Raw genomic sequence first — 14,671 nt, forward strand, 5'->3', positions numbered from 1 at the left:
TTTAAATGGATGACCGTGTAATGTATGCATATAATATTTCGTAAAATTCTCGAGATTGCGAAAACGGGGAATTCTATTAAAAGATCGTGGAAATAATATTATTCAATTTAATATCTAAACAAGTTATTTATATTTTTAAGATTCTCTGTGTAGAAATTTAAGTTTGAATATCCTAAACAGTTTTCAAGTCATAATATACGGACTGAAAATAATTAAAAGTTGACATCAGGGTTTCTTAACCTTCATAAGAATTTGCAAGATTGGAAAAGATTCTTAACATTTTCGACAAATTAGGTGCTCAGATCAGTTTGACTGAAATTTTTTCATCTCATCTTTTTGCGTCTTTTTGAAATATTTTTAAATAAGATAAAGAACCTTAAAAATTACAAAGTTGATCCTTATAAATGGGGCTATTATCGATATAAGAATAATTATATAATATATCCTCCTTTAAAAAAATAAAATTTAAGCTTCGTTCAAAAATCGAATTTTATTTTTTTCATTATTTTTATCAACGTATAAAAATGTTTATATTTTATCCATGCTTATAATTCCTTCGAAAACCTAGAAACTTGTTAAGTATTCAAAGTTGAAAAGCGTTAATTTTGAAGCAAAATGGATGTTATGTACAAAACGAACCGAAATGTTGCTTTATCGATTTACGCGTGCATTGATTAAAGGAAATTAACCAGGATAGTTATTAGCTCGATTAGTATGTATTATCTAACAGTCCCGTGTGTTCGATTGTTCGCGATCGTCCAATCCACTTACGATCCGCGTTTATGGTTCCGCCCCTACGTAGCGACGGAACAGACCCATGCGGTTGGGGTGTTTCTCCATTGCACCGGTATTTTATGGGGTTGCGCGATGGCAGACTGCGTGGCAACCGGTGTAGGTCGATACAGCAAAGGGATGTTGTCGTCATTCGTTCCCAGCGGCGTCCTTCGCAAAACGCTTGCAAGAGAGAGCCACTCCTGGCTGCTTCGTAAAGGAAACAAAGGGACGAGCACTTGTTCCGGGCTCGATGAAGCCCTCGTCCCGCGCAATGCAATCGTTTGTAATTGCTGTTTCACCGTGCACAACGGATACGTACCGGGGGAAACAACGCTGTTATCTCCGGGCGTTACTGACCTTTTTCCATATTACGATTTATCGGATTACGCGATCGCGAATAAACTGCACGGGTCGCAGGTTTGTTTCCCGACAATTGAAAAATCCCGAATAGAGGGACTCCTCCCCTGGAATTCGTTCCAAAAACGGTGTTATTTACCAACAAACCGACTGGACGGTTAGAAAAATTATCCATCCAGAATTGCAACCCCTAAACATTTTATTTGAATTAATGACACCAGCATGTAGCAGGTATTTTGTCAAATAGTTAGGATTTTATATTTTTATGTTATGTGTCGAATATTTTGCAAAATAAACACAGAGATAGTTGAATCTACATTTTACGTCATCTTCGGTATAATATTATTTATTAAATTACCGATCATCGGGTGAGAAATAATCGTTTGGGGATTATTGGTGATACTCAGGGGGTTTTTAGTTATTAACCCTTTGCACTCCATTGGCACCACTATGGTGACAAACATAATACGTATGTACCATAACTCAAGTTTCATTTATTGAATTTAGAAAACATATGAATAAGATTTAAATTATTTATTTTTGTGGAAGAAAGAAAATTTTTTCATTTTTTAAAATCACATCATAAAATTGCAAAGGGTTAACTTCTGTCTGTACATATGTGCTACTTTACATAATTTTAAAAAAATATTTTCCATCAGAGGCATAACTTTATCCATCAAATATTGTACAATTTAAAAGTAATAAATCACAAGTATTTTCCAATAGAAAATCCCATTCTGCGTAATCGTTTCTGGCGAACGTTGCAATTACCAAGAAATTTTATCACAATATATCTAGAAAACAAGATTACTCGGAAAGCACCGAACGTCATAAAACTGTCGAAAAGGATCGTAACTTTCCATTCTCCACTGTCGGTAATTTCTTCGGTTTCTAACATCTGTTTCGTATAAAAAAAATATATTTTATCGTCATCCTCGAGCTCGTACGACGGTAATCCAATTTTTCTAGAGCAGATGTTTTCCGGTTAGTATGTTTTATCGTAATTTCCTCGGTACCATTAAAGTCCGTATAAAACAGAAATTAAATTATCTAATACCACCGATGTGTAGAACTTTTTATCTCCGTTATAAAAAAAAAGATAATCGATTTTTCGATCATTTCTGGCCCTCTGGTTCCCATTAGTCGCTGTAGCTCGCAGCGTATGGTATCAGAATTTCGTTAACCTACCTGAGGAGAGCCCATCGGTTCCAATATTCGATTTTAATAGTCTCCGAAGGGGCTGCGTAGGGCAATTTATAAAGTTACAAGCCACGTTATGGAGGGTAATGTTTCGTTACGTTCATGGCGGATGGTAAAATCACGTGGAAGGTTGACGTTTATGGGGTTCGACTTCTCCGCAGGACCTTTATCCCCGAAACGTTTCGACGGAACAATCGTAGATAACTGACAGCCTTATCGTACTCTTCTTAAATCCTCCATCGCCAGACAAGTTTCGAAAGTCTCGAAAAACGTTTCGACAATTTTCTGAACGAATAGAAAGAGCTACGATTGCATTTTTAAAGCCACAGGCTGGGTATTCGAATTATCGATTCGTCGTAAACATAAATTCAGTTACGCTTTACGAGTTTCGCTATAATTTATCCGCCCTGTCAACGCTCTATTATCCTCCGTGCCATTCGCGAAATGAATTTGTGAGATTGATAAAAAAAGCATTAGTTTCGTGCACGATAGTAATTACTTAAAAATGTTTAAATTTAACTCGGATTCGAACTCTTCTAAATATTACGCGTTTAATTGTGCAGGCGTACCGCACGGAAATGGCTGTTTTCATAAATCGAAATTAAAATGATGCATTTCCAGAAAATTAAATTTTATTTAATTAAAACGCCCGCCGTTTGCATTGGAATATTAAACGATACACTTCATGTTTATAAAATTTGGCATTTCGAAATTGGATACGTTGTTCAGTTCCATCAATTATCGTTTCTCGATCGAGGAATATTTAATCCCTTACTTCGTAGTGTTTTATTAGTAACGTTGAACTAAAATATAGTTCACTGTTGGTTTATAATCAATTTTTTATAGATAGCTTTTATTCATTGACGGTATTATACTGCTGTTATTGACCCTATTTAATTTGAATTTAATAAGGAATAGTGAAGTGTACGTTTCACAAATCATCATTTAGTCAGTAGAACTTTTTTTGGTCGCCATGATGGTTTGTAGAAACCTTTAAAAACTTTAGACTGATTTTTAAGGTATAAAGTTTAGACCTAAATAAAGAATGTTTTTCGTTTTTATAATTTTGTTCATGATATATTACAATTAAAACAAATATTCAGTACCAATTTACCATAAGTTTTCTAATCTAGAATGTTTCAGATTTTTATTAATAAATATAATACTACTTTTATCATTGTTGTCTCAAAAAAAATATTTCTGTTATATTATTGCCTGTTGCTTTAATCTCTGTGGCTCGCAAGTTTCAGATCTTCAACAAATATTTTTTTTCTAATGAAATAATAATAAAAGCAGGATATTATAACCTGGAATATTCTAGACCAGAAAACTTGAGTAAATTGGTACTGAATTATTTATAATACATAATGTATAATGAACAAAATTATAAAAATGTAAAACGTTCTTATTTAGATCTAAACTTCGTACCTTAAAAATCAGTCCAAAATGGCGGTGGATGAAGTTTTTAAAAGTATCTGAAAAATTTAAAGAATAAGAAATTATTCTGCCCATTTAAGAAAGTGTTTTCGAACTCGTATTCAACGAAATAGAAATAGTATTGCTGAATCGGTTAGAAGTTTCTTAGTATATGTATCTTGATCCATAAACTTCGATGTAACGGTGAAATAAAAATGTAGAAATTTTGCTTCGAAACGTAATCGAAAGGTAACGAGAATTTCTCGCGATACTTCCCCGCTGTCGAAAGTAGGAAAACGAGTCGAACACGGCAATAGTAGAACGTTTGTCCGACACGATATCCAAAATCGCAATCTCCTCTGATACCTATCCAGCTTCACGAACTTGTAAGAGCCTCCGTACGACCTGGATGTACCATTTTCCAAGCTCCCTGTTAAATTTTGTTCAGTGTTCCTGTACCTCCGTTATTAAAATTCTGTGACGTAGGTTTCGAAATCCGACGTTTCACAGAATTTCGTTCGACCGTGAAATATTGTATCTCGTATCGACGCTATGATTAAAAAAGAAAATCCGTTACGACGGAAGAAGTAATATTAAGAAATCTGCATGTGCATAATTCTACGTAAGCTTACTCTTTTTCATTCTATTTTTATAATATAAATATCTTGCATAGAAATATAAGGTAAGAAACGCATTAATATATTCGATGCCCATTGGAAGGACATTTATTATTTTAAATTATAATTCTATGAAACATCGACATTTTCGTTACGAAAAAAATGTTTTAGCTCAAATAAAAGGTTGAAGAATCGATGGTAATTTTGGTCGGATGAATTTGAAGTCGCATTAATTTAATATTTAATTCATGAATAACTCAAAACTTACCCTAGTCTTGAGACAGAAGGGACGTTTTCTATTTTTAATTGTAACTCCATGAAATATCGACATCTTAGTTTCGAAAAAAATGTTTTAGCCCAAAGTGAAGGTTAAAGAATCGATGTTAATTTTGATCGGATGAATTTGAAGTTGCATTAATTTAATATTTAAAGTAACTTCGAGTTGTTCGTGAATTAGTCTCGAATTATTTGTCTAAACAGGTGGGACATTTATCATTTTAATTATAATTCCACGAAACATCTTGGCGAAAAATCTTGGCATTTTGTAAAGTATCACGGCGCCAATTTATCCAATCTTTGAGCGTATAAACGTCGAGCACCGGTGCGAGTAACAACTTTCGCGGATCTTGAAAAGTTTCCTCGGTGTCTCTGACGTCTACGCAGCGTAAACTTTCGCGAGAAGAGAATCGATACTTCGTTCTATGCGACTCGGGAGTCTGTGTAGTCTTTGCTACCAGCTGGTAACAGCATCCTTAAATCGACGGGACGTGATCGTTCGCAGGATAAGTTCGAACAGTCGATGCCAGCGGTGAACGAAAGATCTTTATTTGGATCCAAGCGTGACGAAATATTTCGAGAGGAATCTGATGGAATCGTGATCGAGGAGGATTTAGACGGATCGTAAATCAGAGAGGGCGAATTCTATGGATCTTAATGTCGGTTTTGATACGACCACCACGGGCATCCTGATTTTCTAGATCGTTTGCTACTTCCGGCGCGAATGGATAGCGTTTCGAATAGTTGGCGGCTGACGTCGCTGCTTATTTGCTTTGGTGTAATGGTTTATTTTTTCGCGCGAATAATTGTACACGGATTCGTTTGCAAATTTGTTGAATCTCTCGATTTATTTCATCGATATTTACCATTCCACGAGCGTTCGACGAAACTGCAGTTCGACTTGAAAGAATTATGAGCAAAATTATTACCTAGGTATAAATTTAGAATAACGAATGAAATATAAATAATTCGTTACTCGTAAGATAGAAATTAACAACGTTAAACATAGATATATTCTTTTGTTGTATTAAAATTTTCGTTGATTGGCGAATATGACGTTCGAAAGAAATTTTTTTACATAAACAGCTAACCTTTACTATGCTAATGGATACGAAGAATGTACTTGAGTGTATAAATGTAATAATGTGTGTCTATAAATTTAAATTAATCCTTTATTTTTTGAAATGATCATATTGGTCGAAGCGTAAGTTTGAAAAAAATTTGATTGCTTGTATCGGCTCGTTACGTACGTTGTACTGTATTAATAACAATCTCGAATCAAATGTTGAATTAAGATAAATTTCTGTTTATTCGTTGCTCGTTAAATAAAAGTAAAAATTTGAATTGTAAAATGGAATATTTTACAGTTAACAGATTCAAATTGAAACTGTTCGATCGAATAAATAACTCCGCTGATTGGTTTCGTTGTTGGTTATTTATTATACAAATAAAATTTCGTCCGTCTCTGCTCGGAACGTATACGTAACGAAACGTACAAAAATGTGTACCGCTATCGGAAGCGCGAAGATAGCGCTTTTAACATAATCTGGTGTATGATTAACGCGCTATGGCAGTTGACGTCAGCGACGAAATAAATATGGCAAAGTATACGGGTGATTACGTATTTTGTCATCGGTTGATAATTTTTTTTCTAATGTGTGAAGAACGTGTTGCAAATGTTTGCCCTCGCCGGTATATGCATTTCTGAAAATCATTTAATGTCTCGTTGCATCGCATAGATAACATAAATTGTCACGCACGAGTGAAATAAATAATAGCCACTAGAGATAAAACTTGTCATTGGGAATTAATATACATGTTCAAGTTTAAATATTATGAGTTATCTAAACACTGCCAAGCTGATAATTCTATAACTTTGGCAAACTTCCCTCTAGTAAAAAAATTAGAGTATTTATACGTTAAAAATTGTTTATTATTTGATTTTGTCATGTATGAAATATGATTATAGTATTCTATGAAGCTACCAGTAACTTTGGCTCAGATACAAAGTTCGATTAACTATAAGATCTGTGGCTAAATTTATACATAAATAAATAAAATGGCATTAGTGTATTAATTTATTTATGGATTCACACGTTTATATAAACTTGGTTGTCACCGAAAGTCGTACTCCGTAAACTTTGCCAAGTGACAGATCATTGAGTATTTAATTTTGGCAGCCTATGACGGCACGTGCAACTCAACAAGTAAGATTCCTGTACTCTGTTCGATATCGATCCTTGGCATCCCCTCCACAATCTTATTTAGTTTAAACAGTATCAGAGAACATTCGTTAACTAGGCTATGAGCCTGGGGAATAATCTAATCGCTTGGTTTCGTCCCCACCGTTCGTTTCTCCACGCTCAAGTCAATACCTCAGGGTGCTTATTAACGCTGCATAACTATACGTAACTTTGAACTCACGTACCTATACAGCTATGATTATAGTAGCCGATAATTTTCAAAATCTGATTCAATTATGAATAGATTACTCTATTTCTCTTCATCACTATTTTCGTGAAAAATGATGACTCTTACATGTTTCTGTTCCTCGTAAAACTCTGTAAAAAGAATTTCCAAGCCTGGTTTTGACCAACATTCGACGTTACTTAACACTAAAGCTATCACAATCTATCAAATGACCGTTTTTAAACTGTTATTTTAGTGCCATTTAACTACACGACTTTCCTTATAGTGACGTAGTGAAAGTTCATTGACCTCGCGACGTAAACAATGAAAAATAAACAAACGTTTCTCCGGAACTAATTACGTAAAAAAAATTTCTTTTCTCCCCTAAACTCCTAGTCTCGTCGTTGAGTTGCTTAATTAAAAATAGACTCTAGGGACTAGTGTTTCAAAAAACAACAATTAAAAAAATCGCAATCTTTCAACCTGGAAGTAATCGAAACGATATCACAGAAGGCCCGTTTGTCTCGAACGAAGATGCATCGTCCTCGGGCTTTGCATCGACGGTTCGTGTGTAGGTACGCGATACCGAATATTCGAAATCAATGAAGGTTACGGCAACCTGGCCGATATCACCGACGCTCTAGCACCAACACGCCCTTCGACGGTCGTCCCTACACCCACGCGGCCCGTAGCCCGTGCACGTAATGCGGTTTAATATAGACCAATTGTATACGGCGTCGGTTTCGGCGGAGAGGCCGACGCTCAGAGATTGTATCTCGAAGCGACAGGCGGCAGAGCGGGGGTCGAAGGAAAATATCTGACAGAGGCCACATGCGCGCCCGGTATCGGGTAAGACGAAGTGCACCGGAAGCGTTGCTGCCTCGGTTTCGATTAAGAGGTTCCGGGGAAATCGAAATCGAAGGAGAAACATCGTTCGCGTTCTTGTCAGAAACATTCACGGTTACCGTTTGAAAGGGCCGCACGTGTGTCTGTAAACGAAGTTTTGTATGGCATAGAGATTGCACGATGTCGCTGGGAACCGCAGACGTTCGGTGGTTGTCGATTGTCTTCCAATTTCATGAGAGAAATGCAAGCCTGCGTCTCACGGTGAATGTTCATCCCTCGACGCGGAGGCGTCCTCCGCAGCTGCCCGAAGAACCGGCTGCGGAACCTAATAGAAACGATGATGAACTCGAGGAACACTGTATCGGCGACTTCGAAGTTAGTGGATTCGGAACTTTTAGGACTCCTCGAAAGCCAGGCGACTCCGGATCCGCGACACCGCGAAACAAACAACCCCCAACTCGTAAAACTCTGTTCGAATAACTGTGGACTCGAGGAATTGTGCCATAACTGTTGAGAGTCCGCTATTTTTGGCAACGTCTATCCAATGCTAAAGCAACAAGGATAATTATGGTGGGGCCACCGTTGTTCACGCGATTTCATGTCACTAATTTCACTCTCTCTGTAAACATGTAAAACGAATGTACCTACTACACCCAGTACAAAAGTAAAAGATCATTTACCACAGCCTATTCCCACTGAATATCTAACAGTAACAAATGTTCGTATAAACATGGGTTTTATTTGACCCCATTCTCAAGTTATAGTACATATGGTCGTTCGACATGTGGTAAAAATGGTCTCCTTGCATCTAAATATAAGCCCTACCATTGGCTGTCTTGTCTTTTCTATTTGTCAAGGTATTATTTATAATAATGAACCTATGCTCTAGATTCGTATTTGGCCATTTTTGGACTAACTAAACCTAATTTTCACAGGAAGTATTTACAGAACCGAATACAAGAATGTCAGATACTGTTCAACCCCTTGCCATTCTTGATGTCAAGTTCCACAATCGTGAAGCTACTCACTGGTCATCGAGTCTTATGTATTAAAATCAACACATTTTTACATTCACGAGGTATCCACAAAACGAATCTATTCTATTTCGTAGCCATACCTTAAATCGTACGTCAAGGGGTTAATTAGTTGAATTAGTTCAACTATCCTCATCTTTCGTAAGAATTATTCCCAACACAGAACTCGCTATAACTTGAGAATAGAGTGAAGTAGGAGTTCATATGAATTTTTGTTATTGTTTTCTTGTGTAAAACCGTGAAAAATTGTCCCTTTAAAGTTTCGTCGTGCTCCACACTCGTACGAAGTTTGATTTATATCGGAATTTTCATGTTCGAGTACTTACTAGCGAGCCAGGTACACATAAACGTCATTAGTGGTCGTGGCGTTGGCTCGGGTGTATTTACAGTGTCATCAAGACACATACTCAGCACGAAATGGAGTAGCCGACCCCTTAACCCACGAACACCTCAGAACTAATATTTCCAACTACCAAGAATATCACGTCCCTCGAATCCAGTGACGTGTGTACACTTGGGTCCGCTATAAGTTCTGCCATTATATTAGACCACAGTAAACAACAGAAGGGACACTATCGTTTGTAACCGATCAGAATTTATCTACACGGTTAATAACAAGAGCTGAACAACGGTATTACGCAAAATGGCCGCGTTTAAAGCGACCAAGATTTACTAACAACGCGACGCAACGTTAGACAGAGCAGGCTAGTGTAACATTTTGATATGGAACACGACTCAAAAATATTATCCTTAGAGCAACAATTCTTTTTACAAAAAGTAGACAAATTTCGCTGTCCAACGTTAGGTACACAGCCAATACTCTTTGAATTCATGGTTCGTAGAAATTTGGATAGTCTGAGGAGCGTCACCAAAAAGATAGTTTCTGTCATCATTAGTTTTCAAATTTTTGTTGTCTACGCATAAAATTTAAATAGGGTAATTTTATTCTCCATGTAAAGAAAACAAGGTGTATTTAACGATATTTGTGAGGCATATAAAATAATGCAATATTATTAATACCATTAGATAACAGATAAAAAATAGCCCCAAAGGATCCATGGCAGCTACTGGTCTAAAAAGTAGCAGTCCTGTGAGGGTTCAAATCCACTTGCAAGCACTTGTTAGACGTCCTCGAGAAAAATTAACAGAATAGCTGAACATCTGGTTCAGCGTTTGGTTCTACAGACCCTTCTTTCGTTACACTTGACTACTGTGAACGACCTCTTCTTCGCTGCTACTGAAAACTCAAGAACTCTCTAAACAAATATCTTTAGGTCAGGAACTCTATTTCGGTGTGTTTACCTAACCGATACGCGTAGTTACACTCCGTTTCAAAGACATACTAATAACTTGAAGGCGTTATTACTGGAAAACGAAGATAGATCATTTTTAGTTCCGTTCGAGCATCTCTGCCATCTCCGTAAAGGACGAAAGTTTCATTTCTGTAATTCGAAATACAAAACACGAAGTACCTTCGATTCCAGCAAACGCATAAAAGAACAACGATGCAAACGTTATAGTTCTCCTTTACGTAGCGACTACTTTATCGCCGAAAATCCATTTCCCTTCAGTTATTAAGTACTGTGGAAAAAGTTCGACTTTATTATACCCAAACAAATATATTCATGCAGTTGCACGATAAAACCCCTGTTTCGAGTCCATTTTCTTCGAATGTCTACGCATTTTATGATGCTCGTATTCGAAATATCGAAAATCCCCTGAAACGACAAATTTTGCTTCTCCCCAACGAGTTATGAATTTTATTCCGCTCGATTCTAGAATGTCGAACTGATGGAACGTTATGGGATGACCTAATATTAAGTCCCAAGCGTCCCAAAGTTGTTAGTATTCGATCTCTGGGAATCAGGGAACGCCTGCATCGAGTCTAATTAATTTGATGTCACTGTTTTTAACACTAGATTTGTGGAACTCGTCGATTTGACATGTTAGATTTTATATTTGAAGTCACAGAACTCGTAAAAATATTATTAGCAATTTACGTTAAACTTTATTAATGCAATGATGTGAAATATGTACAATTAATGTACTTAATTCTAATGTTAAGATCTGTCAGTAAATCGTTTAAGTATCTTTTCCTCCCAAATTGAGAGGAATAGAAATGTTCAATTTACTAATCGCGGCTGGAGTTCATTTTAAGAATCAGCTCGTATCGTTATTAAACGTCGTCTCTCACGCTTGACCGACTCTAAAGGGTGTCCCCCTTCAGTTGGAGGGGATAGAAACGTTCAATTTACGAATCACGTGTTTATTTTAAGAATCAGCTCGTATCGTTTTTTAAACATAATCTTTCGCGCTTCGCTGGCTCCAAGGAGACCACCAGTTGGGAGGGACAAAAACATTCAATTAACGAATCACGTCGTTCATTTTAAGAATCATTACTGTATCGAACGCCGGTAGAGGGTCCTCAGGATCCGACAACGTCTCCATCGAGTCCCATGTGTCCGGAGTCGCTTGTAATTTCGGTCCTACGTGTCCGAAGTCATAGGTATTGTGTCACTCGGTCCTGGGACGTCTATGTCGGGTCCCACGATGCCGGGGTTATCAGTACCATGTCCTAGGAGACAACTACGAGCATTACGTACGGTTTGCTAAACCGAACGGACTGCAATGGTTCAACGAATAACCGTGTCTCGTGAATTTCTTAAGACCTGACATCTCCGACGGGGAATCGCGGGGGAATCGATTAACTCGTGACGCAGGTGGAAACGGATCGATCGTCTTCAAACTCGCAATAACGTATTACGAATTCATTGGACACCGGTCGAATGCGGAGAGAAGCGGATATTCGTACGCGATTTTTCCGCGGTGAGTCGTTCTCGGTACGCGCGATCGTCGCGTCCGCGTACGATCCATGATGTTCCGCGAGTTTTTGCGAACGTTTAGTTTTTAATCGCTGATCGACCGCGAACGGTGAATCGGCGATTATCTTTGTCGACGGTAGACGTTTTGCAGGAGAATGGGAAATAAACGAGATACGTTTACGCTGTTACAGGATCGAGTGCACACAAAAATGACACGACCGGAAATGGAAGGCCGGCTCCCCTTTTGGCGGAACCCAGATACGGCGCCGCGCCCCAGCCTTACGGTAAGTTTCTCCTCCCCCCCTCGCCCCAGGACCCTCCCACTCCGATTCTTTAATAGTCAAATTAAGCGGATCAATTTGGAAAATGGACGGGGACCATCGATGGCGAATCGTCGCCGCAACCTTTTTTCTTTTGGATAATCGTAAGGTCCTCGAAGTCGCGAACGACGTTTCCGGATTTCCTAATCGTCGGGTTGTTACGGGGAATTTTCATGTTGCCCGTCATGGGGGACAGTCTGTCGCGCGAAAGAGTGGCGTCGGACAGCTTAGAAGTAATCGTTGCGTAGGATGATCTTAGAAATTGGGAGGCACAATTAAAGAAAAAGGTAATTGTTACTTCGTTGCTAGTTTACCAATTTGAGCGACGCTAACATCTCGAGTCGCTTTATTTGTTTCAATTTTTACCTTGCTGTCGATTAAACACTTTCATTCTTAGTCAAACTTGTTAAGATTTATTATAAACATGATCTAGCGTGATCAATGCTATCGTGACGTGAAAATTAAGGGGGTCTTCTACTGTAAACCGCCAAAAAATTCGATTTTTTTTTTTCTTTTGTATTTTCTTAAAGAATATAGTTTTAGAAATATATGTGCAAAAGCATATCAACGAACACCTAAAATTAACGAAGGTATACCTCTTTGAACGGTTTGATCCTTCTGTTTGGATACGTTTTTCTCAAAACTATCTTTTCTGAATTGGCTTCCATGATATCTCAAAATCTACTCAACCGATTTCATTCAAATTTGGCGTGTATATTCATGTATCACTATAGCCCGTACTAGAATGAAGTTAAAATCATTATTCTTTCTCTTTTTTTTAGCCTGCTGAAGTTACAAACAAGAAAAAAATCGATATTTCAACTTGAAAATGCTTCCATTTGTTTAATTATCAATTTTTTTCTATCCTTTTAGTACCGGTTATAGAAAAATGTATCCTAATTAAGAATCTTTTTCATGTTTTTGACTCAGACAAACAGAACGACTGGAATCATGGAAGCCCTTAGAACACTTTTTCGGTACTTTTTTAATTTGGACTATTTCTCGTTGTAAAAATTTATGAATTTTACTGAAAGAGTAATAAATATATATGCAAAACGCCGATGCAAGAACTCGCATAGTTTCTTTATGAAAAAATACCAAAGAGATCATAAAAAACCCCGTGTTACAATAGAAGATCTCCCTTAAGGGTTTTTTCTGTTTTTAGGGACGAAAGAAAGCAATTTTGCCAACAAAATATACTATTGGACTTTTGTACAATTTTTAGTGATTGACAGTTACGTAAAATGTGAAACAAATGACAACGCTAAATACCTTGAAAACGAAGTCTCAATTTAAATCTTGCGTATGCTTATCCATCAGTGGACAAAAATAAAATCATTTAAATACGATGCTTGGACGTTTCATAAGATTGTACATAAATCTTATATAAATTGGAAGATGTTCGCGCCTTTATGTAACAGCTTGTATCTTGGTGATCTTGTTATTCAATAAGGAGTGTGTTCGTGGCGTTCGGAACCCTCGTATTACATCTACGTTTCTTCAAATGGAAATGTGGAAATTGATTTTGATTAGAATTTACGTAATCAATTAATTATCGTGTCCATTGATACTTTTTTCCTCGACAATTCTTGCAATCGTTGTTTAAATATCGTTTGGAATTGTATAAATAGTTTTTAATCGTTATTATACAGGCTCGATATCGGTATTGGTATCCCGGTGTCGCGCCATGATACAACAGTTGTTGCATTGTGTGTACATTACGTAATTTACAAGTCTGATGGCAGGGGAATACGTTTCTGTCACGGATCGCTTGGAAGTTATAACCGTAAGTTGTAGCAGAGGGTAACGAGACCGACGATATTTTGACGGAAAATCGATAGCGTAATTGTAGCGGAGTTATGTCGCGATTGAACAATCGTAACTATAACTGCGGACGAAACCCAATCCCAGTGCACGAGACGTTAGCTTAAAGAATAGCAGCCAATACTGGGGCCTCGGTAACGAACGTTTCTTGATCGATTGCTATGGCTGCCAGCAAACAACAACCGTACCCCTACGATTCTATATCGAGCTAAATTATCGTTTAGCTAGACAATCTTTTACATCATTCTATGTCAACGCAACACTTACCCGTTCATCCAATTTCCACTCGACGAAAAACTACCTTTCAACCCTTTCCAAATATTAAGAAATTATCGTACATTCTTCATCATCTGATTTATATTGGAACTAAAATCAACGTAAAACCAAAAGAGTTCACCAAACCATCATTCCAAGAAAAGCACATTTCTTCGTGCACCTTCCTAGAATTTATTTCTAAAATAATATTCGATAGCTTATTTATTAAATCTGTCAACCGTCCTAAAAGCTTTTCCGGGTGGGACGTCGTTTACAAATGTCTCTGGATTTCTGTAGCGAATTCTCCCGTCGCGAATTACTAATTTACACGAAATTCATATTCAAACGTGGTCGGCAGCACGCGTCGCCCGTATGAATGGAAACGTTTCTCTGGTTCGATTGGTCGTAATCGTGTTAAACAGGCGCTGGCGCCTCGATGCAACGGAGGCAGCTAATATTTCCACGTGTCGCGCGATTAATGGAGTCGGAACGGTCACTCGATTTCCATAATTAGCCAAGGC

General features: G+C 37.5%; 1 protein-coding gene across 2 annotated transcripts in view; it reads left to right on the plus strand.

Moving 5' to 3' along the window:
- The window catches only part of Sm (heterogeneous nuclear ribonucleoprotein L), a 282,230-nt gene that overhangs the window by 249,592 nt on the left and 17,967 nt on the right, over window positions 1–14,671 (plus strand). The window contains exon 7 of one of the 2 annotated variants that reach the window (XM_076766982.1): window positions 11,943–12,035. The exons of the other annotated variant lie outside the window; for it this stretch is intronic. Within the exon in view, the coding sequence (XP_076623097.1) occupies window positions 11,943–12,035 (93 nt within the window). The remainder of the gene's footprint in view (window positions 1–11,942; window positions 12,036–14,671) is intronic. 2 annotated transcript variants of the gene reach the window in all.

Source organism: Colletes latitarsis, chromosome 6 (assembly GCF_051014445.1).
Source record: "Colletes latitarsis isolate SP2378_abdomen chromosome 6, iyColLati1, whole genome shotgun sequence".
NCBI lineage: Eukaryota > Metazoa > Arthropoda > Insecta > Hymenoptera > Colletidae > Colletes > Colletes latitarsis.